The sequence below is a fragment of the Trachurus japonicus genome, chromosome 10 (assembly GCF_045865225.1).
Source record: "Trachurus japonicus isolate A0001 chromosome 10, Traja_1.0".
Classification (NCBI taxonomy): domain Eukaryota; kingdom Metazoa; phylum Chordata; class Actinopteri; order Carangiformes; family Carangidae; genus Trachurus; species Trachurus japonicus.
The window spans coordinates 9,080,488-9,103,055 of record NC_140916.1 but is presented as its reverse complement, the minus strand read 5'-3'; the positions used below and the strand labels follow the sequence as shown (position 1 = coordinate 9,103,055).

At 40.3% G+C, this 22,568-nt stretch overlaps 1 protein-coding gene across 4 annotated transcripts in view; it reads left to right on the top strand.

Moving 5' to 3' along the window:
* The window catches only part of pcgf1 (polycomb group ring finger 1), a 40,237-nt gene extending 18,078 nt beyond the window's left edge, over positions 1 to 22,159 (top strand). The window contains exons 1-9 of one of the 4 annotated variants that reach the window (XM_085789205.1): positions 13,031 to 13,176; positions 15,493 to 15,598; positions 15,724 to 15,876; positions 15,968 to 16,039; positions 17,286 to 17,391; positions 17,512 to 17,554; positions 20,111 to 20,194; positions 21,634 to 21,714; positions 21,979 to 22,159. In XM_085789205.1, coding sequence (XP_085645331.1) covers positions 13,090 to 13,176; positions 15,493 to 15,598; positions 15,724 to 15,876; positions 15,968 to 16,039; positions 17,286 to 17,391; positions 17,512 to 17,554; positions 20,111 to 20,194; positions 21,634 to 21,714; positions 21,979 to 22,029 — 783 coding nt within the window. In that variant the 5' untranslated portion in view covers positions 13,031 to 13,089 and the 3' untranslated portion in view covers positions 22,030 to 22,159. Of the gene's footprint in view, positions 1 to 13,030; positions 13,177 to 13,402; positions 13,570 to 15,492; positions 15,599 to 15,723; positions 15,877 to 15,967; positions 16,040 to 17,285; positions 17,392 to 17,511; positions 17,555 to 20,107; positions 20,195 to 21,633; positions 21,715 to 21,978 lie in introns of those variants that run through there. The other 3 variants (XM_085789204.1, XM_085789206.1, XM_085789207.1) reach the window with 3 other exon arrangements.
* Positions 22,160 to 22,568: the final 409 nt, after the last annotated feature.

Sequence of the window (22,568 nt, the reverse complement as noted above, 5' to 3'; positions counted from 1 at the left end):
ATATGTGAGATGTGTGTTTATGTGTGTGTGTCTTTAAGTGTGTGTGTGTCACAGACTCAAGTGAAGTCACTATGAAGAAAAAAAAATGCTTGTGAAGATGAGTCCGGGTGAGGAGCCGAGATGATTAGACCACCTACAGATGATTCAGTGCCCAGTCAAGAAGATTTACTCAGGTTTCAGGAGGTCGGCTCCTCCATCTTATCAAAGTTCTCACAGCAGCAGCGCTGATTAGGGATCTTTGGAAAACAGGAATGTTGCTTGATTTAGGTTTAGTTAATTAAGTATGCACATATCATTTTTATTGTCTGTAACGACCAGCAGTTTGAAATACGACCAGCTCCTACACCAAGGTCGAAATCAGAGAGGAGTGGAAAATATAACTTATAGCTGTGATGTCAGGAAAAATGTAAATGAGGAGAATCTACAAGATGAGGCTTAACAAGATGCTCTGCTCGACCCTCTAACAAGCAGATCCAGATGTGATAGCGAGACACCCCAGTGGTCACTGATAGATTGGGAACAATGCACAAGATGTGATGAAATAGAGACACTAGCTCTTGAGGCAGTGGTCTCAAACTGTAGGGGGGTGGGCGGGTCTCAGAATAAATCTATGGGTAATAAGATAATTTTCTGTATGCTCAGGTTACAATTTCCATATTGATGAGCATGTAAGGCAATGTAGTCACCAATTTGCACACGGCCACTGTGTGAAAAGGAAAACACGGGCACTGAGTTTGAACAGAGGTCCACCACCTGCAGAATTCATCTTTAGTCTGTTGGAGGGAAATTTCCCAGCCTTTGGGGAAAAGAAGAATGAGTGTGTTGCAGAAATATAGGAGTATCTACTGTACATGTGCGTAAAATATGTAAATGACACGTAGCCTCCAAACGCAGCATAAACTAAAACAGTTACCATCTGTGGTGTCCGAAAGTGACCGAGGCTGGGGAATCCTGAGTATTATTCAGATTACACATTCTGAGAAATTACAGTCATTCCTTGGTTGAACTGTGCAACCACTCCTTCAAACTAGGACCATATGCAGTCACAATTAGACATTTAAGGATTAGGGTTTAGTTTTATCACACTATAAAGAGACTGGAGACCTCTGGGTCTGATAGCTTTAGTAATATGTGATCATAATGATATTATTAGACCATTATGCCTGAAAAAAAACAACCCTTAATGGATTAAAACAAGGCAGAAAAAATCAACGAGGAATGTTCGTCTGTGGTCTACTTATACTTAACTCACTTAATCTGGATAATGTCCACTGATTTAAGTGGATTGCTTCACATTTACGAAAAACATTTTCATTTTCAAATTCTTCCTTTAAAATTGCATTTTCTTTAAATGCCATTTGGTGCTCAGTCTTTCCTCATTTCATTGGCTTGCAGCAAAGAACAGTTGATTTGCATAACAAAACTGACACTAGAGGAAGTAATTACTAGTCATTAAATAGCATTATTATAGTTGCCAGTGGTTTGAACACAGGGTTAAGTAATGATCCCGTCAATCCTCACAGAAGTCCATACAAAGGAGTCCCTTAACTAGTGGTGTATTTTTAGCTCTATTAGCAACAGCAGAGGAGTTCATGACTGCATTCAGAGAGAAAACGCATATTTAGCTATAAAACCACTTGCTTCAATTTGACTCTGTCCTCAAAGGGGGTGACTAAATACAACAAAACATGTAATGTAAGCTCCTGAAAGAATCCCTTGTCCACTCACTTCACATGGAACAGCGTGCTTTAGTTCTCCTTTAATCATATCAAATCTTTGATCCACCCACCTATCGGAAAATTAAAGGCTTTCCCTCACAACTTCTCCATTAGTTGGGAAATGTGTGCACTGGACTGGTTGTCCTCGCCAAACCTCCACATTTACCAGCTGTGGCCGAGCCTCGCAGCAGAGGAATACGACCAGACAATAGGTACACCCAGTCTGACTCCAGGTCAGAGGCTGGCTTCGAAATCTGGCATCTTTTGATCTCTGTATCTTCCTTTTTAACAAACACAGTTTTATATCAAATAAAGGAAAGACTTTATTTGATCATTTAAAGAGACACAGATGACATGCAACGAGGATCAGAGGCCAGATCCGAACACAGGATGTTGTGATTATATGATTGCATTTCAGCCAACAGAGCCAAATGCATTCTTTTTAAGATCATTTTTATGGAACCTCTGCCCATAGAGACAGATAAGAGATGGAGATGATATGTGACAAAGATCCATATCCCCCCAGGGCTCAAAGACACTTCCACAAAACTGCTGATTGTGACTTCCGTGACACAGCAATCTAATCACCAGTCCGGCTTTCCACCTGCATGCTCATCTCAGTTACACTGTGAGTCACTTACTCAGAGTAAAGTAAATGTACCACACCAGCTTTTGGAGAAGGACTTGGATTTTATCCAATTGGCCTACATCGAAATATCTTAAAAGTGATGTAGTTGAGACAATTAACAGAAAAGGGGAAACAGAAAATATATATTTAAAGTATCTGTTTATAGCGTCTCTTTGTCACCAAACAAACAAAACAAGGTTATCTCAGCAGTGCTATGTCCTCAGGCCTGATTGGAGGATATGGTGAGAAGGTGGCTAGATGGTTAGCATGCTAGATTCAGGAGAAAACACCACCGTTAGCAACACTTCCTCTAGACAGGTAAGTAAACAGATGTCAATGCTGATGCTGAATAGTAGAAGTTAGATTCATGGATATAACTTAACACATCACAAGCCAGAAACTGTGATGTAAAATATAGTAAGATGTATTTCAATATAAAATCCATATGAAGTAGTATAACTTACTAAATTACAATGGTAAAGATAGGGTTTTGATTTTATTAGTATTTCATTAGGTTGCTGTCCTTTCCACAGACCACCTTATCAGTGTGGGCAATGCTATGGTTTTTAATACTGTGGTTTAGGTGTCATTATTTAAAATGGAAAGTATAGATGCCACTCACTTTCGTGTTTAATCAGAGAACTTTATTCATGAGAACATACCACAGATTCTTGCATGCGGAGTCATAGTGAATGGGTTTTGGTTTTCAATGCTTACCGAAATATGAAATAATAATAAAAATAGAAAGATGAGATTACCTGACTTACTGCAACACTGCATCTGGTTGATAGACAGGGACATGTCAGTTTCTACATCTGAGCGCTGAACAAACATACAAACCTGAGAGCCGCCAAAACTCTGATCCCCTTTAATCTCTGAACCTACATCACAGACGAGGAAGCAGTCAGACAACCCCCAACCCAAAGCCAAGGGCAAGCAAGAGAGCACACCTTCGACCACGCAGAGCAAACAGGGGAGAGGGGAGATCTATATTTCACAAAGCGGGCCTCGGCACTCAGGGTTTGGCATAAGTAAACAATAGCACTAGGCAGGCCCATAATTGATGGCACCGTTCCCTTTTATACAGTAAATAGATGTCAAACAGTGGTGGAACGCAGCGACCAGATTACAAAAGATTTGCAACACCCCAGGATTACAGAAGAATGCCTTCCTTTGATCTTGCACCACTTAGTCTTTGATTCCCTGTAATTACTAGAAACAGCCGCTTTCTTCGGCGCGGCCTTGAAAAATGATGTATGGCCTTTAACAATTTCTTAATTTTGTGAGGAATCGGGGAACTGAGCTCTGGTTTGTGTGACTAAGAGCTGAGGTAACATGTCATGCAAAAGATAGGATTTTATTTTAATTAGTAGTGTATCAGATGCCAATGTTACTGTAAAACAATGTGACAATGGGAAACAGGTCATAGAGATGAACCAACAAAGACTTATCACCTTAATGTGCAGCTTTTTTTTGGCTTCACTGAGGTTAGAAAAGAAAAGAAAATATACAACCACCTGATTGAACTGAACGATTTTTTACAGCAAATTTTTAGTTGAAAAGTGCTGTAACCAATGGATTAATATTCTCAGGAGAATAATTAACTTTAGATACCACATTTCCAAGGTGCTTTTAAACTATAGATAAATGATAAGAGCTAATTGTAAGTTTTGATATTGCTACATAGCCAACATTAGCATTAGCAGCCGTTTTCTTATCGGTCTTGCCAAGAGCTTTGATCATTGTTGCCTTTATACAAGTTACAAGTTACATCCTCTGAACAATGCTACTTGCTGAAAGAGGCCTGAACTTCAGTGTAACTCAGTATTGGACAGTGGTAGGAAAGTCCAACTGGCTGTTAGATAGTTAGCATGCTTGTCTATGGAACAAAAGAAGATACAGATATATAAAAGCAAAACTAGAGGTTTGGTTTCCAGCACTGGCGACTGCTCTTAGTTGTTTCTTCTTCGACGACTAGCTGTCAGTGCTAATTCTCTTTATGTAGCAATAGAAAAATAGCTCCTTTAAACTAGCCTACAGAGTTTGCTTGACTCAAAGATATTACTTTGCTCACAAGATGAAATGGTTTAACTCCTAATGATTATAGTAAGAAAAAGTCTAAATTCTAGAAATTTAACAGCTGTTAAAGCTAACATTGGCTATGTTGCAGCAATTACTTGTATGGCAAATTGGTGGTACAAGCCAGATTAAACCTGATTTTACTACACACAAAAGTTATGTCACCAGAATAATTTGAATGACACCTCATACAAATGTAACACTTAAAAGCATTGGCTGTTAAATGTACATTTGGACGTACAACAGGAACCTGTAGCGTGTTGCTCAATGTCATCTGGATGAGTAACAAAGAGAGGAACTTCTGTCTGTTCACTCATGAGTACCTTTGAATCATATCGTGTGCGTGTTATGAATGTGTTGTGTAAACACAACACTCATCATCTCATCCTGTGAGTATCAGTGAGAGTGAACGCTGAGCGTCATTGAGACGACTCGAGCAGATAGACGACTTCCTCCAGCAGCGAGAGGCGGCGGCGGCGGCGCAGTGGCTTGGCTCTCAGCAGTTGCATGCTAGGGAAGAAGATGCAAAGATAGATGAAAGGCTGCCTGCATGTGAGGCTGGAAGAGAAGAAGATGAGATGTGGGGGGGAGTCTCCAAAACAATTCCATTATTGACACAGTGAGTGCAGGCAATAAGGGTCTTCTCATCAAAGTTCTTTCCAGGAGGCCAAAAGGGAAATAATGCGCAACAAAGCTTGGCCCAAATCACTCTTGGGCATCAAAGGATTGCCATTATCTCACACACATCCACACAAACTCACAGCATCCTCAGGGGCTTGATGGAGTAACGTAATGCTTTGATGTGCATTTATCTGGAAGTTGCGAGCTGGAATTACTGGGCCACCATGTTTTGGACCGTCGCCCGAGTTACACTAAGTTAAATAAAGCCAAAACTGATTTTTGTGAAATAGCATATCAACAGAGAATTGCTATTTATAAGTTAATGTCTAGCAGCTCAGGGGAAACTGATCCACACCAAACCTACTGTCGTTTTTTCCACTTATACTACAGGTGCATCACTGTTCCCACCACCAGTTGGAGTTTGTCAGATTTATTTGGAGTTGAAAACAGACAAAAAAAACAATATATATCAGCCTAACCACGGTGTAGACAGCCTTTAACAGAAGCACTCCCCTTGCCTGCATGCTCTTCTGAGATTTAGGCGACGCTTCCTCTCTGCTGAGTTTGTTATCCCTTTGCCCTTATTCTCTTAAATGCCCATGAAGATAAGATGGCTGCGCGATAAGCGAGCGTACACCTCCCTGCCTCCCTGAGAAGATACAGCGGATGACAAGAGGAGCAAAGTGTGCCTCGGCTCTTTGTGGGTCTTAAATTTCAAAGAGGGATCAGTGTGGGCCGGACGAGTCGGGGATCTTTCATGAATGGACTCAGCGATCCCTATGACATTTCAGTCGCATCACGTGAGAGATGAACAATCATGAGAATCAGAAGGAGACGGTTTATTGAAATCTGTATCTCCATGAATGAATTGCTCCGGGATATGAGTGGGTAGGTTTTGAGTACATGCCACAATTGACCTTATCTTAGCATGACAGTGTGTGTGTGTGTGTGTGTGTGTGTGTGTGTGTGTGTGTGTGTGTGTGTGTGTGTGTGTGTGTGTGTGTGTGTGTGAGAGAGAGAGAGCATGCAAATCTAAAATCATCAAATTCCTAGGGAGGCTGAGGGAATTACTCAGTACCAGGATGTAGTAGAACAATTCAGGGTTTTGTGCTTTGCTTTAGGGCACTTAAGGCAGTAAGTGTCTGAATAGTAGCTCTTATGGTTGAGAATTGCCAGTATGACTCATTGTAGATACTTCTGTTAGTGCACTTAAAGGTAGGGGAGGAGATCTTATTTTTCTGCAGCATTTTTTATTGTATTGCGTGAAATCCTTTTCACACCCTGACTGCAACCAATTAACAAAATACTTTTTCACAAAAAATTAAACATGTCAGTTACTTGTGGAAACGGACAATCCTGTAAAAACACCATCCAATCATTTTGAATGCTACGAAGGAATTCATTGGATCGTGATGCGACTATCAAACTGCCATCTGTCCCCCGTGCCCCCCCTCTGCACGTACCCTTCTTTGTGCACTAATTGTGTGTATGCTCAGAGTCTTCAACGATTTATGATACGGAGAAGACAACAGCAGAGTCAGAGCTTACGCTAGCTTGCTAAATTCAACGAGACAGTTGCAGCAGCGTTATGTCAGAATTGGTGCCAACAACAACGCTCTTCGTGAACAAGCATTGCGTACTCCTTTGCTCTGGAGGTGTGGCTTTGGAGAGAAGTCTGGAGAAAGGGGCTTGGACAAAATGTAACCCTCCAGAACAGGTTTTCCCAAGATCCCCTACTCACCCTTTAAAGGGACAACGAGGAGTTTTGGAAAGCAAAGTGTTTTCACACTACATTTCCCATGAGCCTCCGTGCGCATGGTGAAATTCTTGGACCGGCGCAAGACGGACGAAAGCGAAAACATTTGCCAAGAATGTTTTCATTGATCAAGAATGAAAGTCGGAGGTTCGAAGACGATCAGATCGTAGTTCCGACCATAAACGGCGATTCGGCTGCGTTATTCCCATGACCCGCCAGGCAGCGTCCACAAAACAGAAAGTAGGAATTGCTGGGCGAGCCGACCACTAAATAATAATAACAACATAACGATAAAGACAAAACGATATATTTATCGAAAATGGACCCATTAACAAGTGTGGGTAACATAGATTCATCCACATTAATACGAGACTTATTTATAACCAAATTCAAACTCATCGTTGTCCCTTTAAATGTTGTATGAACCTTCATTGCTCGCCCTTTTCACAAGTTCAATCCCCCTCTTCTGCTACAAAGCCAAGATGGCGACCAACAAAACAACAATTTTAATTGCAGCTCCTGGATAATTCGAGCTCACTGCATGTTGCCTTAGTTGTTAATGTGAATGCATTCCTGCAATCAAAACAGCATGTGTAAATGTGGACATAAACAAACTGAGACACAGACACTTTATTTTTTACTTCACAGTCTGTTTCCATTATTTTACATTGTAAAGGTTCGTGTTTTTGTTTTACATCCCTTGTGGAGGAAAAAAAGTCTTTTAATAATCCCGAAATAACTGAGAAGCTTGAGAGTCATCACAGCTCACTGCGTTTTGTGTGTGTGCTTTTTGCGTGCACTCACACACATGCCATGCAGGTCTGAGCACACAGACTCTGCACAAAGCTTCACACACACACGCACGCACACGTGAGTGATGAAAATTCAATAGATGACAGACAAAGCTCTATTGTGCCACATTAATAAGATTTAATACGGAGATTTCTTTCTGCTCTGACACTGTGGCAGGCCAACTTGTTCTTATTGGCAAACTCGTCTTATCTCAGCATCTTCCAACAGTGTCATTCATTATTTGGCCTCTAGCTTATCTAAACTGAGGACTACAGTGTTGTAAGGCATACCGGCTCCCACAGGTAGGAAAGTGTGAAAGTTACAGTTATTGTAAGAGTGAAATCAAATGCTTTTAGTCTGTAAATTATTTTATTACGAGAGTGCATGAGCTATTTTCATTATTCTTTATTTATTCCAGTGCAATAATGACATGCAATACAATTACAGCCAATATCTAAAGTTTCTCAGACTCTACGAATAAGTAGGATAGTTAACACACCAACTGAAAAGCCCTGTTTATTTTGTTATACAAAGACCCAACACCTGTTTCTGTTGTCTATCTCTGCTCATTTCCTTCAGAGTTTATTAAGTTCACCCTTCTTTACTCTGGACTGAAACAAACAGCTACTGTTGCATGATGTGCACCTGTGTATTTGTATTTTAAATTTGTGCACCTTTCACATTTTTAGTATTACTATTATTATTCAAAGGCATTTTTTCTAGAGACATATTTTTTACGATTGTCCTCCACTCCAGTCCATTGTTTTTGTGCATGTGTTGGCATGGTAATACTCCACGCCACTGGTACATGTTTACTACTGTTTGACTCTGTGCTGCTTTATAAATGTTAAATCTGAGTAACAGCTCCAGTAACTTTTTTTTAAACATCTAATCAGGGACAGATGATGATGGTGTTGATCTATGGACATTGTCCTTGTTTAATAAACTGATTAATTACATAATAAGATCAAATGAATCCAGTTTCTAGTAATTTTTGTTCCAGTGCAACGACCATATGAATAACCTCCATGTCTGTCACTGTTATTTTGTTTTTACACTGTGCGTTTCTCCGTCTTTCATTGCACTGTATGTTTCTGTATGTCTCTCTAACTGTCAGCATGTCTTTTCTCAAAGGCAAATTCCTATGGATGCGTTTTTTTTCCTTTTCTTTCTTCTTCTTATTGCAGCATTTGAAGTGATTCAGATTGCGATATTGGGAGTTTGGGTTTTGTGCCAGGGGGAGGCCTAAGGGCTTGCCCTACATCATTCATTATGCCCTTGCCCATCAAATAGCACAAGCTGTACTGCTCTGGAGTCATTCCAAGAGGGCTCTCGTCATTAGCTTGCCACTTGGCGGCCAATTGCTGGAGCAAAGGAGACAAAAGCTGCAGTCCACCCCTGCATGCTCTGATTGCTCTGAGAGGGAGAGGGAGAGAGAGTGAGTGAGAGAGAATGAGAGAGAGAGAGAGAGGATGGGGGCCTCCTTTTTGGCATGGCGGTACATAGATTCTAGTAGCAGGGTGGTTTTTTGGTTGTTTTGGCACAGGGCGTGCAGGACAGAGGTAAATGGGGTCTCTCTATCAGTTCTTGTGAGTTTCCAGATGATTCACAGCACCGACAGTTTGAAGGAGTTTCCTCATGCATGATTTGATTAGGCGGAGTAACAGTTAACATCCAACTTAGGGACAAACACAGAGACTGTGTGTGTGTGTGTGTGTGTGTGTGTGTGTGTGTGTTTAATTCATTTAAATTTCTGTCACTTTTACTGAATGAAAAATAATCCTCAGATTCTTCATAATAAAAAGTGTCTTTGTAGTGCTGGCAGGTGTTTGATCTCATCAGATAAACAAATCATTTCCAATCAAAGTGAAGGACGGGAGAGAGAATGAACTGGCAGATCTGCACACACTCCAAGAAAATAGGAGATCTATTGTCCGTGATTTTGACGTGAAGTAATGACAATAAATGAAAGGCTTGGATCTGTCTTCATCCTCTCTCTCTCCTCGCTGACTCCTTTGCCTCTTCGCTTTCTCTCTCTTGCTCTCCCAACCAGGTGGATTTTACCATGCTGTGGTCCTCCTGCGCCTCCAGGCCCTCAGGTTATTTGGATATTGCGTGAAGTCAAAGCCCTGTCAATCAGATAAGCAGTGACCTCGCAGACCCAGCAGATAAGACGTTACATGGCAAGAGGAAACGGCAGACAGCGGGGGGGACACAAGGCCCGACTATGAAGGTTCGGTGAAGCGAGACTGATCACAACGGCTCTTCAAACTGAAAAAGGGCTGCCAAGAATGAAAAATATATTGCTTGTATCTCCAAATTTCTATTGACAAGAGTCCGATTTAGACGTCGCTGGCAAGGGCTTGTCTTTTCATCTGAAGAAAAAAAGGAAAGAAAGAAAACCCCCGGTGTGCAAGGTGTTACAAGTTTTTCTCTCATAGGTATGGATGGAAAATGAAAGAAGAATGAATGATGCTTTGTAGAAATTAGTATTGTGCATGTTCTTGGAAAGCCAGTATAGTTACAGTTAAAGTCTGCATCAATTATGAGTCTTTAATTATCACTGATAGACACCCAAAAACAAAGCATTCATGCCATATTTAACAGTCTCAATAAATGGCTTGCACATTCTGGCTGCTGCAGACTCACTGAGGTGGTAGGAATAAGACAAACTTGCCAGTCATTCCGTTACACTGGGGAATTACAAAAGGATGAATGAAGGGCGAGTCTTTGTTTAGGATGGCAGCTTTTGGGTGGTCCGCAGGTTGGAAGCCCTCTGGGAGGGATCAAGGAGGACCTCCGCATATAATACCAATACGACGACCTGTTGAAACAGGGCAGGCGACGTTAATTCAGACGCACAACTCATCCACAACCGAGCATATGTTTTATTATTCCGCCATTAATTTTTCCGCAAAGCTATTACTTTTCATTCTTCCCATAATTAAATAATTATAAGTACGTTTTCGGAAAAACAAACTGGTTCTTGCCCACGTCTGAGTGAAAAAAAAAAAAAAAACACCCACGTGCATTATATGTAGAGAAAACACAAGACGTTTCACTGGTGAAAAAGCTTAAATAAATACCAAAAATACAGTGCAACACAATGCAAACTGTTGATTTAAATAATCGTGTCCCCAAATACACAAGCCACATGATTATCTAAAAAGAAATGTTTGCTGAGTCCACACTCTTTATTTCAACACGCTGCTTCATATTCACACATATTTAAACATATTTAGGTCTGGGAGCTGCCCAGGACGACCACAGTCCTCTCCTGCTGGCCACCGAGCCAGTGGTTCAGGGCTTTTCTCAAGAGCCCCTTGATGGTTGTTGTTGAGGGTGGGGAGAGAAGTACTCATTCAACCCCCCCTGCCCACCACCACCACCACCACCACCACCTCTCAAACAGTCTGGGGGTTCACACACAACAGTCTTAAGCTGTCCTCGAATTGAAAAGGGTTACCGCTGCAAAGATTAGACCTGTAACGCCAATTAAACTCAGTTTAAAAACTAATTTAACTTATATTATTCCTCAGTGTACATTGTTAAATTAGATCACGCCAATATTTGCATAGTATGAGCATGACACATTTCCATTGCACAACTACATTTTTACTTTTTGTATAGTGTAAAAAAAAATCACATCATGTTTCCATTCATTTGGATTCGCAGCTGTTTTGTGTGATACAGTTACTATTTCATCGCCTTGTAATTCGGCCTTTTGATTCTGTGTTTCTGATTATACATTAATGGGATTAATAACAAAGTGTCAAACATAATTTAGCAGATCTAATGGGATTGCAGACAGCCTGCCTGCTGTAGTACTGTAGGTCTCAGGATGTCATAGGACTCGGGTTACAGGACCCACCACATACTCTGTGTTGCTGAGGACTGTGGTTAAGTGTTTTTCCCACACTTTAGCCTTTATCCTGGAACACCTATGCATGGCGCTATCTTATAGCACATTCTACTACCCATGTTAACCTGGGTCAATGCCAGATCCATTTCTGGACCTTATCAGCACACTTCTAGCATGTATATAAGTTCTGTTGAACTGTGTTTAATCAAATGAACATGAAAAAAGGTTACACAATAAATATATGATTATAATTCTAACTGATTTAAGACTTTAAGGCCGAGTTTGTAAATGTCATAAGACAACACAAATGCCTGATTTGAGTTAATCCATAGGTTAATGTCTTTCTTCCTTTCAACAACTGTAATAAACCTCTGAGTACATAAATGACTGAGTGACATTTCTTCTTAAATAGGTATCAGCAGATGACAAAGGCTGCAAATGACTGACTGAACCACATGCCTACACTGCCCTCTATTGCCCAGACTGGAGACTAACAAATGGATGAACACTGAACTGTGTTGCTTTTAAAAAGAAACAATTTATCTTATTCCTGGTATATAAAGCTTTTAATGGCCAGGCTCTACAGTACATATCAATACTGTGGTTTCAATTTACAAACCCAGCAGACCTCTTAAGGCATAAAAAAAGTCTTAAAACTGGTGAGACGGCATGTAGCAGGCCACTTAATGCACTAAGAGTATGGAATAGCTTTCCCATAATGTGTCTACGGTCCACCCACATTATGTCTCTATAGAGACAGCCTTCATTTAATAGTTTAAACAATTTAATGTAATTTGATATGATTAGAGATATAGGCATAACTTTCCCTGCAGTCTTTTTTATGTAAACACACTGAACTGTAATGAAATTAATTAACTGAGACAGGCAAAACTAATTAACTTGAAACAGGGAATAAAATACATTTAAAAGGTTTATTTATTCATTTTCTTTTTATTTTAGAGGTAGAGCCCGTCACTGTATGTGGATTTAGACTAGGGAAATGTAAGCATCCTGTAGCAGCAAGGACATAACATTTGAATATAGAGGATATAACTTATATAAGTCAAAGAAAATATGCACTGTATACATCCAATGTCATATATAATATACTAAAAATAGAATATGTAACCATATCTGCATAAATCTGCTGTAGGCTGCAGGGCAAAAATGTGTTATTGGGCCACTATATACAGTAATATACTTAATTTTACCCAGAGGTGGTTTAAACACCTTGAAATTAATCTTTTTTGGAGTAAGACATTTTCTTTATAAACATCTATATTGTTATATTTAAGTTTGCATGTTAGGCCTAAGCACACGTAGAAGGTGCAGCATCCTTATTAAGGTATTATGTTGTTTAGTTATTGATTTATTTTGAAAAAAAAAAAAAAAAAAAAGTTCAGAACACATGTAGGCCTGCTTACAATGACGTCGTTGAAAAGTCAATTTTATTTATTTATTTTTTGTTTAGTGTAAGGTGGTAAAGTGACGCTTGTTATTTTTTTTTTTATAAATATATTGATTTTATTTATTTATTATTATTTATTTATATGTCCCAGAGTTACCCGCCTTCTCCGGTTCGCGTACAAAATACCACATCCGGTTTACCCGGAAGTAAGCATAATTCCCAAAGATGGCGGAGCAAGGTCCGATGGCCATAGCGATGCGGCTACGAAATCAGCTCCAGTCCGTCTACAAACTGGACCCGCTGAGGAACGAGGTGAGCGGCCGTGTGGTTAGAGCTCGTCCGCACCGGGGCGGAAACGTGCGGGGACTCAGACGCGGGCAGAGCCGAGATAAACGCGCGCATTTGCGGGGAGATCGTTGTCCTCTCCGCGGCGCTGATGGAGAGAGAGACGGAGCGAGAGGGACAGAGCGATGCTGAAGAGAGCAGAGTCTGCGCATGCGTGGTTCGGAGGCGCGGTGGTGGTGGTGTGTGTGTGTGTGTGTGTGTGTGTGTGTGTGTGTGTGTTGGGGGGTGAGTTGTTCACCCACCGTGTTGTTCTAGCAGCGCAGCGAGCTCAGTCCACGTTAACTCACTAATATTTCACCCGTTTCTGTTGCACGTGTTGTTGTTTTTCGCCCCACGCGCTACATGAGCGGACAGGTACAGGTACGTTACGGTGACGGCGGCTCTAACGTTACTCTCTCTCTCTCTCTCTCTCTCTCTCTATCTCTCTCCGCTGGTTGTGTAACGAAGTAACGGTGGTTTGTTTGTGTTTAACGGGAACAGCAAACAACAAACCGGCTGCAATTGTGTTAGTTTTACTCGGTGATGGAGCCTAGTTGTGCTTTTGTATTTTGTTTTTCTTTTCACCGCTTCTCTTTCTCCTGAAAACAGGATTTGACCTCCGACCCAGTTTTTTTCTCTCTCTCTCTGTTTAATATCGCGCGCTTTGCACGTTCACGTTTGGCCTTGTTTTTGTTTACGACCAAACTTCCCCCGTTGGATTTAACGGTGTACGTTTATACAGAGGTCAACGCCGCCGGTTACAGTTTATTACTAAACACAGCAGCCAACATCTGGTCTGGACTGAGACTGACGCTGTTATTATTCTGTGTTCAGGTCTTTTGACAAAACCAACATAAATAGAGTGAATATTTATTTATTTAACCACGACCCCTGAATACCCACTGTTAACCATCAGTGAATAAAACTAATCAAGACCAGCATGAATATGAGATAACGGCAGCAGCTTTGTGGTGTATTTGAATGTAAAATGAATTGACACCATGGAAGTTAAAGCAGAAGTAAGCGGAATATTTGTGTTAAAGCAGAAGTAAGCTATCCGGTCGTTTTGGCTAATGCTGCGTTCCAGGCAGGCTTTTGAAACCGTAAATTACAGCTTCAAGTCACAACTTACGACTTTGTAGCGTTTCAGGCAACCCACTCGTGTTTTTCCGACCTGTTTTACCTGTGAAAGTCACTATAACGGCCACTCGTAACTTCCGACCGGTGAACTCGTACCAGATCGAACTGGTACCACTTCACGGTCGGAAAAATACGAGTTTCCTTGAACGCACCATAACAGTCCTCGTCCCTACGTCACCACATTCACGGCGTCCCTTGGCTGCACACACAGCCCTTCATGCCGTTCTCTCTCCTCATTGGATAAAAACTGTAGGATACGATAAATGTTTTCTCCTCGGCTCAGAGCAGAGCAGAGTGACTGACAGACCCGTGTTTCGGTCCAAACACTCTATGTAAGTGATTGCTGTCGGAAGATATAACTATTTAAGACTTATATTAACACAAATATATCACTTACTTCTGCTTTAATATAAGTCTTAAATAGTTATATCTTCCGACGGCAATCACTTATATAGAGTGTTTGGTCTGAAACACGGGTCTGACTGTCAGTCACTCTGCTCTGCTGTAAGCCGAGGAGAAAACTTTCCTTGTATCCTACAACCTTTATCCAATGAGGAGAGATGTAGGGACGAGGGCGGGGACTGCTAACTCCATCGGCTGACAAGAAGTTAGCCAAAATGGATCGCTTACTTCTGCTTTAAAGGAGACTGAAGGTTGTTATAACTCTTCACCACCACACAGACACCCATCTTTAATTAAAACATATCCATTATGTTGTTGGAAGACCAGCATTTTCAGCTTTGCTTCACACACAGCTTTGCTATGACTTCACAGTTTTTCAAGTCTGTTTGCCAATTCTTAAAACAGTGCTCACATTTCCTTATGCGCATTGTAACAGGGTTTATTTACTGTACTTCTTCATGGTGGATTTTTATCTCCAGTATCTTGCATTTGAAACATGCCAGTAGGGAATCTCTCAAAGGTTGGTGTGGATGGAAACAGTGACTGAAGCAAACAGAACCAGCTGTGATGCACATCGGAGCACCTGCATGTTGTTTTAAAGTGGATTTGAACGCACATTTTGCTCTCAGATGAGAAGTTTGTCTTGAGTTTAAAGCTCTTAAGATCACATAAAGAAATGTCACTCAGTCATTTATGTACTCAGAGCTCTTCAGTGGAGTTTCTTTTACTAAACCTGTTCCACCTTCGTGTTTGTCTCAACAGGAAGAGGTCAAGTTGAAGATCAAGGACCTGAACGAACACATCGTGTGCTACCTTTGTGCGGGTTACTTCATAGACGCCACAACGATTACAGAGTGTTTGCACACCTGTGAGTTTTAACAGACCTTTTTTTATTGTTATTATTCCTGATAATTCACCAGAATATTTTTTTAAGCAGGATGTCTTCAGAATAATGAGAGTGAAATGTCTCTTTTATCTCCTGTTGCTTCACAGTCTGTAAAAGTTGTATTGTGAAATACCTTCAAACAAGCAAGTATTGTCCAATGTGCAACATCAAAATCCACGAGACGCAGCCTTTACTCAACCTCAAACTGGACCGAGTGATGCAAGACATTGTCTACAAACTGGTGCCTGGACTTCAAGAAAGTATGTATGAGAGAGTGTTTTAAATATGTATTTGTTTTACTTCCTGTGATGTTTGTGTAACGAGGTTCATCATGTGTTCCTGTTTGAACAGGTGAAGACAAACGAATAAAGGAGTTTTATCAGTCGCGTGGGTTAGAGAGAGTCATCCAACCTGCTGGAGACGGTAAGTCCTCACTCAGCGACGCTTGTGATTACATTTTAGATCAGAATGTTGAAGTCGTCATTGTGCTTCGCTTCCTGTTGGCTATATATGACCGAGGAGCAGAGGAGCTGTTCTGTGATCTGTCGCCTTCTGATTCTTCTGTTGAAGCTGAGTTGGTTTTTGTTGGTGGTGATCTTTTCTCTTCCTCATTGTAAAAAAACAAACAGGTTTTGCACTTATGAACAGAGAGAACATTGTAGTTGAAATGAACAGAAATACCAGTATAGACTTTCCCAGAAAGTCACATGCCACTATATTAATGACAGTAGAACAGTGTATTCTATTTTTTACTTCTTCATATATATTATTTTTTACTTCCTTACTTGTACAGAACAGTATATGAAGAGTTAATTTGCAAAAGCAGATAACTCCGTTTTAAAACCAAACCAAAGTTGAGTGGTTTTGACCAAGGAGATGAGACATAACAAAACAGATCAGCTCAAAAAAAATAAAGCTTTATTGAAAACAACACTATGCAAAGTATAATTCAAAACCATCAGCTCATTTTTTCAAAATGGCATTTATCTGCTTTTGCAAATGAACTCTTCATATATTTCTATAGATGTACCATATGCGGCTTTGGTAACACTTTACTTGAATAGGTATTCATAAGATTGACATAACACTGTCATAACCATGACATAACAGCTGTCATAAACGACAATGAATACCTATGACAGCTGTGGTTAAGTGTCATTCGGTAAGTTATGTCACTTTTGATGCAAAGTTGACATTGTTTGAGATGTTTTTGTTCTGACAACTTGACATAAAGACAATTTAAACTGTCATAGCAGGCCGAATTGCCAAACTTTAAAAAAATATTTCAAGTTCTCATAACAAGGACATCTCAATAGCCATGTTTCCATCCAAAGTGATTCAATGTCAACTTTGCATCAAAAGTGACATAACTTACCAAATGACACTTAACAACAGCTGTCATAAGAATTAATTGATGTTTATGACAGCTGTTATGTCATGGTTATGATGACAGTTTTATGTCAATCTTATGAATACCTATTCAAGTAAAGTGTTACCGCGTCTTTTTAAAAAATATTTTATTCTCTAATTTTGCTTGATTGGCCTCTGCTGCTGTAACGAGTGAGTTTCCCATAAGTCGGATCAATAACAAAAAGTCTCTGTCAGTGAACAGCAGCATCTGCACTGAGTGATGTTAATGATGTGATGATGTGTTGTCTGGTTTGTACAGATGCAGTACCCGATGCCACAGGTTTACCTTATACAAGCTTTGACCATTCAAAAGCTCATTTCTACAGATACGACGAGCAGGTGTCACTGTGTTTAGAAAGGCTAAGGTAAGATCTGATGTATTTATCTCCAAGTAATCACGTTTGATATGATATAAATGTGATTTTGAAGACAATTTTTTTTTACAAATATTTTTCAGTCCTCTCTCTTTTGTTCTGTCTTCACAGTTCATCACTGGCTGGAAAAGATAAGACGAAACTTACTCTTCAGGTGAGTCGTCAGTCATGAACTAACCTAGATCTATTCATCTGATGTGTTTCAGTTAAAGGTACATTGTGTAAGAATTACTCCCATCTAGCGGTGCGGTTGTAGATCGCAAGCAACTCAGTCGTATTTTTCATGCTGCATTCACGTGAAATCGGTTAGATGGCAGACGGACAACAGCCGCTGCAGGTAACGGCATAAACAAGCCTCTATGTAAACTAGTGGCCCGTCAGCACGAGGCAAAACAATGTTGTTGTCATGGCGATGTGGTATTGTTTACCTGACCCACGTTTTACCGGCTTTTTCTGGACTTCTGTGACTAAAATGACATCTGGTTTGTTACCGACGGCCGTTTTTCCAACTGCACCTGAATGCAGCATTCACGTGCAGTCCTCACAGTCCTCACTGCGTTACCACGGTGACTTTTCACAGACGCCACCTCGACCTGAGTCGACAGCTCCGGTGTCTCCGCTGAGTTTCCGTGGTTTCCTACCGTCACGCTGCCACTGAACGTAAAACCATGGCGACACGACATGTCAGCCACCACCGAGCTTACCCGCTCCATGTAGATATATGAATGATATGAACGGCAGATTCAGAGTTTACCGAAACACTTCAGTTTGTTGATGGGGGGGGATTATTGATGAATGAAAAACATACTTTTGAACGAAATAATCGATTTTCGTGAATCTGTTTTGTTATGTCTCATCTCCTTGGTTTTGGCTGCCATTTTAAAGCGTTTGATATCATTTTAGCTGAACAGCCTATCATTTTCTGCACTTCTTTATAGGTTTTTCCTCATGACTCTACACCCCGGTCATTTAAATGTAAAGGTGTTTGAAGCACTCGCTTACTCTTCAGTTCCAAACCCACTAAAGTACAAAAAGTGCCGTCCTGGTCACCTTTTTCTGGACGTTTCCTCCGTGTGGTCAGACTCTCGCTCGCACCTCTCTCTCTCTCTCTGTGTATCGAGCTCTGACGGCCGAACTGCACTGAACCCAGACTTTAGATTAGATTAATGATCAGAGAGGGAGCAGTTTAACTTAAACACATAATCCATCGTGTTTATTTCTTTCTCTTGCACTCACTCCCTGACGAAGGCTTCCAGCCGAAACGCGTCAAAGTGCTCGTTTTTAACTGTTCTGCCCATAACTTATTAAAGGCATTTTAATGTTTACATTAAGATGAGTGCCTTGGTTACTTTTTTCTGTTTTTTGCACTGATCTAGCCCATAACTAAAGAGCACTATCTTAGCAAGAGATGTCCTTTGTTTCCAGGCAGCACTCCAACTCGTTGGCTTTTTTTAATTTCTTCTTCCCGTCTGCTGAACCATCACTTTCAGGCTGAGCGCAGAGGCGTTGTTCAACCAGCAGAGGGCGACCTCGTATAACAAAATGCCTTTATGCTGCTGCTGATTGACTCAAGTCCAGTTTTAGGCTCAAATCTGAATTTCACATGTAGTTAAAACACATTTCCACTATTTATTACACTATTTAAAAGATTGTCAGTTTGAATGTGAGATGCCTTTTGTTATTTAAACACTGGCTGCTGCAGACATCAGAGCATCACTACACACTCTTGACCTCTTTCGCCACTTAAATGTGTTTATTGTTGTATCTAATGTTACATTATAATAATAGTAATGGGAACATGCAGCTTCATTTGTTCCATTCCTGGCTCGTGTGCTACACTCTCTCACCTCTGTGTGGAAATAGATTTCTTCTTATTAAAACGTTTAAAAAAAACAAACGCGTTAACGTGCTCTGGAGTCTAAAGTTGGATCCGTTTTCCAGAGGAGAGCTTTTGTTGTACTCGTAACCTTGACGCTGATTGGACGTGCAGCGCGTCCATTCATCCTCATCTGTTTTTATGGAGGTGGAAATTTGGTAAATGAAATTTCTGCCTCTGCTTTTTAAAGAAATACTGTCCTTGACCGCGTGTGGAGGGGAGGGAGGGGGAGGAAACTCAGCTCTTTGGCTGGAGAGCGTGTAATAAGTCAGCTGAGAGTGGAAAGCGTCCAGCGGTAACCTGGGATTTTATCAGCAGTAAATTTAAATTGTAACAGGAGCGCGCCCCACGCCCTCATACATACTCATTATTAGTTTGCTTTTCTTGCAACATGCTTGGAAACGTGTTCAGTCGTTGGGACAAAACATATTTATAAAAATGCTAAAAAAAAAAAGTAAAACAGCAGCCAGAGTTTCAAGTGTTACAAGCAAATGTAAAGAGACATTTATGACTGTCAAGGCTTCGTACTGTAACTGAGCAGCGAGAGCAGAAATGTAGGTCAACGGCGGGCATAAAGTAAAATCTGCACGGGTCGACTCCGTTGGAAAAATGATGATGTTGGTGATGTTTCTCCACGGTTCAGTAAACAGACGTCTGAACCCGCAGTGTGAACAAGGAAACAAGACATCTGCCTAATGAGCTCCCTGGTGACCACAAAGTGTTGGAGGCAGTAAAGACTTGAATTATTGTGTTTTTTTATTTTTTGAATGGTTTTATTGCTTCAGCTCTGCCTGCAGATTAACGTGCGTTTGTTTGACCTTGTCTCTGCAGCAGAAGTTTGTTCGCTGTTCTGTCCGAGCCGAGGTGAGACACCTACGGAAAGTTCTCTGTCACCGGCTAAACGTCGAAAAACACCAGGTCAGTTGGTCCTAACACACCACAGACGTTGCAACACATGATTTTATGTTAAAGAGTAGTCAACATTTATTCTGCTCATGCTAACGAGGATACGTTTTTCATGTTCTGTTGGAAAGATGAACTCCATCTTTTGTGTTATTGGTGCATTATAGAAGGAAAAACATCACATTTTCCCTAAATAATCATCTGTGGGTATCTTTGCCAAATCATCATTGACTTTTAACCTTTCAAAATGAGAAACACCCTTTGACGTTGATTCAACACTTTCGGCTCACATTTGACTAATTAATAGAGATTCATGTGAAACAAGTGTAAAGTCACATATTAGGACATGCTCTCGTTAGGGATGTCACCATTATAGATTTTCCTTCTTGGTACAATTATTGTCAGAAATAATCATGGTGTTACGATAGTCAAAATATAGTTACATTACTAGTTATATATACAACATATGTGAAGTCTCTGTTAATATCTGACCAATTATTAATCCCCCAGGGAAAATGCTAGAGATATTCAAGAAATTCATTTTAATCGATTTTTAAAATATACAGTATATATTACAAATGACACACTAACATTTCCTACCCACTCAATGTTACTTTAGGTAAATTGACATCAACGTAATTTAACCCTGTATCTGTGCATTTGGCGTACTAAGCCGGTTGGGTGTCCCGCAGGTGGTGATAGACATTTGACGTATTTCCTCCTTTGGCTGCTACTTTTTTGAGGCGTGTTTTACAGGCCATTGAGCCGTTGTCCACTTAAAACATTTGTTTGGAGGGAACAAGTCTCTGTTTGTAACTCACACTGATCGAAAGCAAACTTAGACGATCTGCCTGCATGGCTCCAACATGATCTTACTTAGAAAAGGACGGTATTTAGGAATCTTTATGAACAATTGATTGGCGTTTAATACCGCATGACATCCCTAGCTCTCATATCAGTGCAGAGATGCTGTGTGTTAACCTGTGAGTAACCATAGCAGCATTACATATACTCTATAACAACATGACTGAGGCAGTAAAGAATGAGTAAATCCTACTGTTAATGAGATTTTAATTCACTTTGTCTTTTAATTAAAGTTATGACTAGTTGAGGAATCCAAAAGCTCGTCCTCGTCCTCTTTACGAACACACTTGTTGGTCTGAGTGTTTCCCGTTGCGTTGAGGGGAATTAATGGATTTCCTGAGTTAGTACCAAATTAAACCTTCAATTAAAGGACACAAGAGTTTCCAATATCATTATTAAAAAAAGCTTAAGTTCAGTGTCAACGACTAAGTAGGTTTATTATTTAAAGGAAAACTGACTTCCTGCATCTTTGTCGTGTTTTTTTTTTTTTTACAAACGTTTCACACATAAAATAAAATTTAAAAAAAATCATCCCAGCTGTTCCTTTCAGATTCCCCCTCTCACATCTGTTTGTGTGGTCCTCCCTATAGGTCCAGATGTTGTTCAATAACGAGTCTCTGCCCGATCACATGACCATGAAACGACTATGGCTCTCACACTGGTTTGGCAAGGTACAGTACAGCCAGTGTCGGCCGGTGCCAACAAATGTCATACATTCCTTCACACTTGAACACATTTTCTTTTTTACTAGTTCATTTTTGAAAAATCAGGACAGAGTTCCCTGTTACTGCTGCTGTGTGACGGCACATTCTCCATCGCTAAACCTCACAGCTCTTGAAATGAAACACTAAACCTTTTAAATGTGATGCGTGCAGAAGTGATATTTTATTTATTGATGTATTGATGTGCACTTTCTCTCTCTCTCTCCCCCCCAGGCTCAACCGTTAGTCCTTCACTACACCATCAAGGACAAAAGGACCAGATAGGATTTGCTCTCAGTCTGACTACAGCTGTACATATTTTGTACAATACATATTCTATTTTAATAGTGTTTGTGTACATATACTTATTTTCCTTGTTTTTGTATTTTTGAAAATAAATTTTAAATGGGAAAAATAATACAGTGTGTATGGCTTGCTTGTGAAAATGTGTGTTGCATGAGGGGGGTGGAGGAGTGTTTGACCCTTTTAACCTGAACCAAACGGTAATAGTAGTTTACTGCACCTTTAAATGGAGCAGTTTGACCTTTTTTATGTCATGTAGTTTTATTAATGATGCCACAGCTCCTATATACCTGGAGTTACTGTGATTGGAAACATGCCTGCAGCTGCTTTAGTGTCAAATACACAGTTAGGAAAATTCTCTTTAAATGTTTACACTCAAGCAGAAAGTCAATCTTCAGTAACATTTACTTTTTTATATAGTAATACTTAAGTGCAGTGACACTTCTTTGTTTATCATGTTATTATTTAACCTTTATTGAGACATTTTCCTACCAGGAACTAAAGAAAAAACTTCATAATTA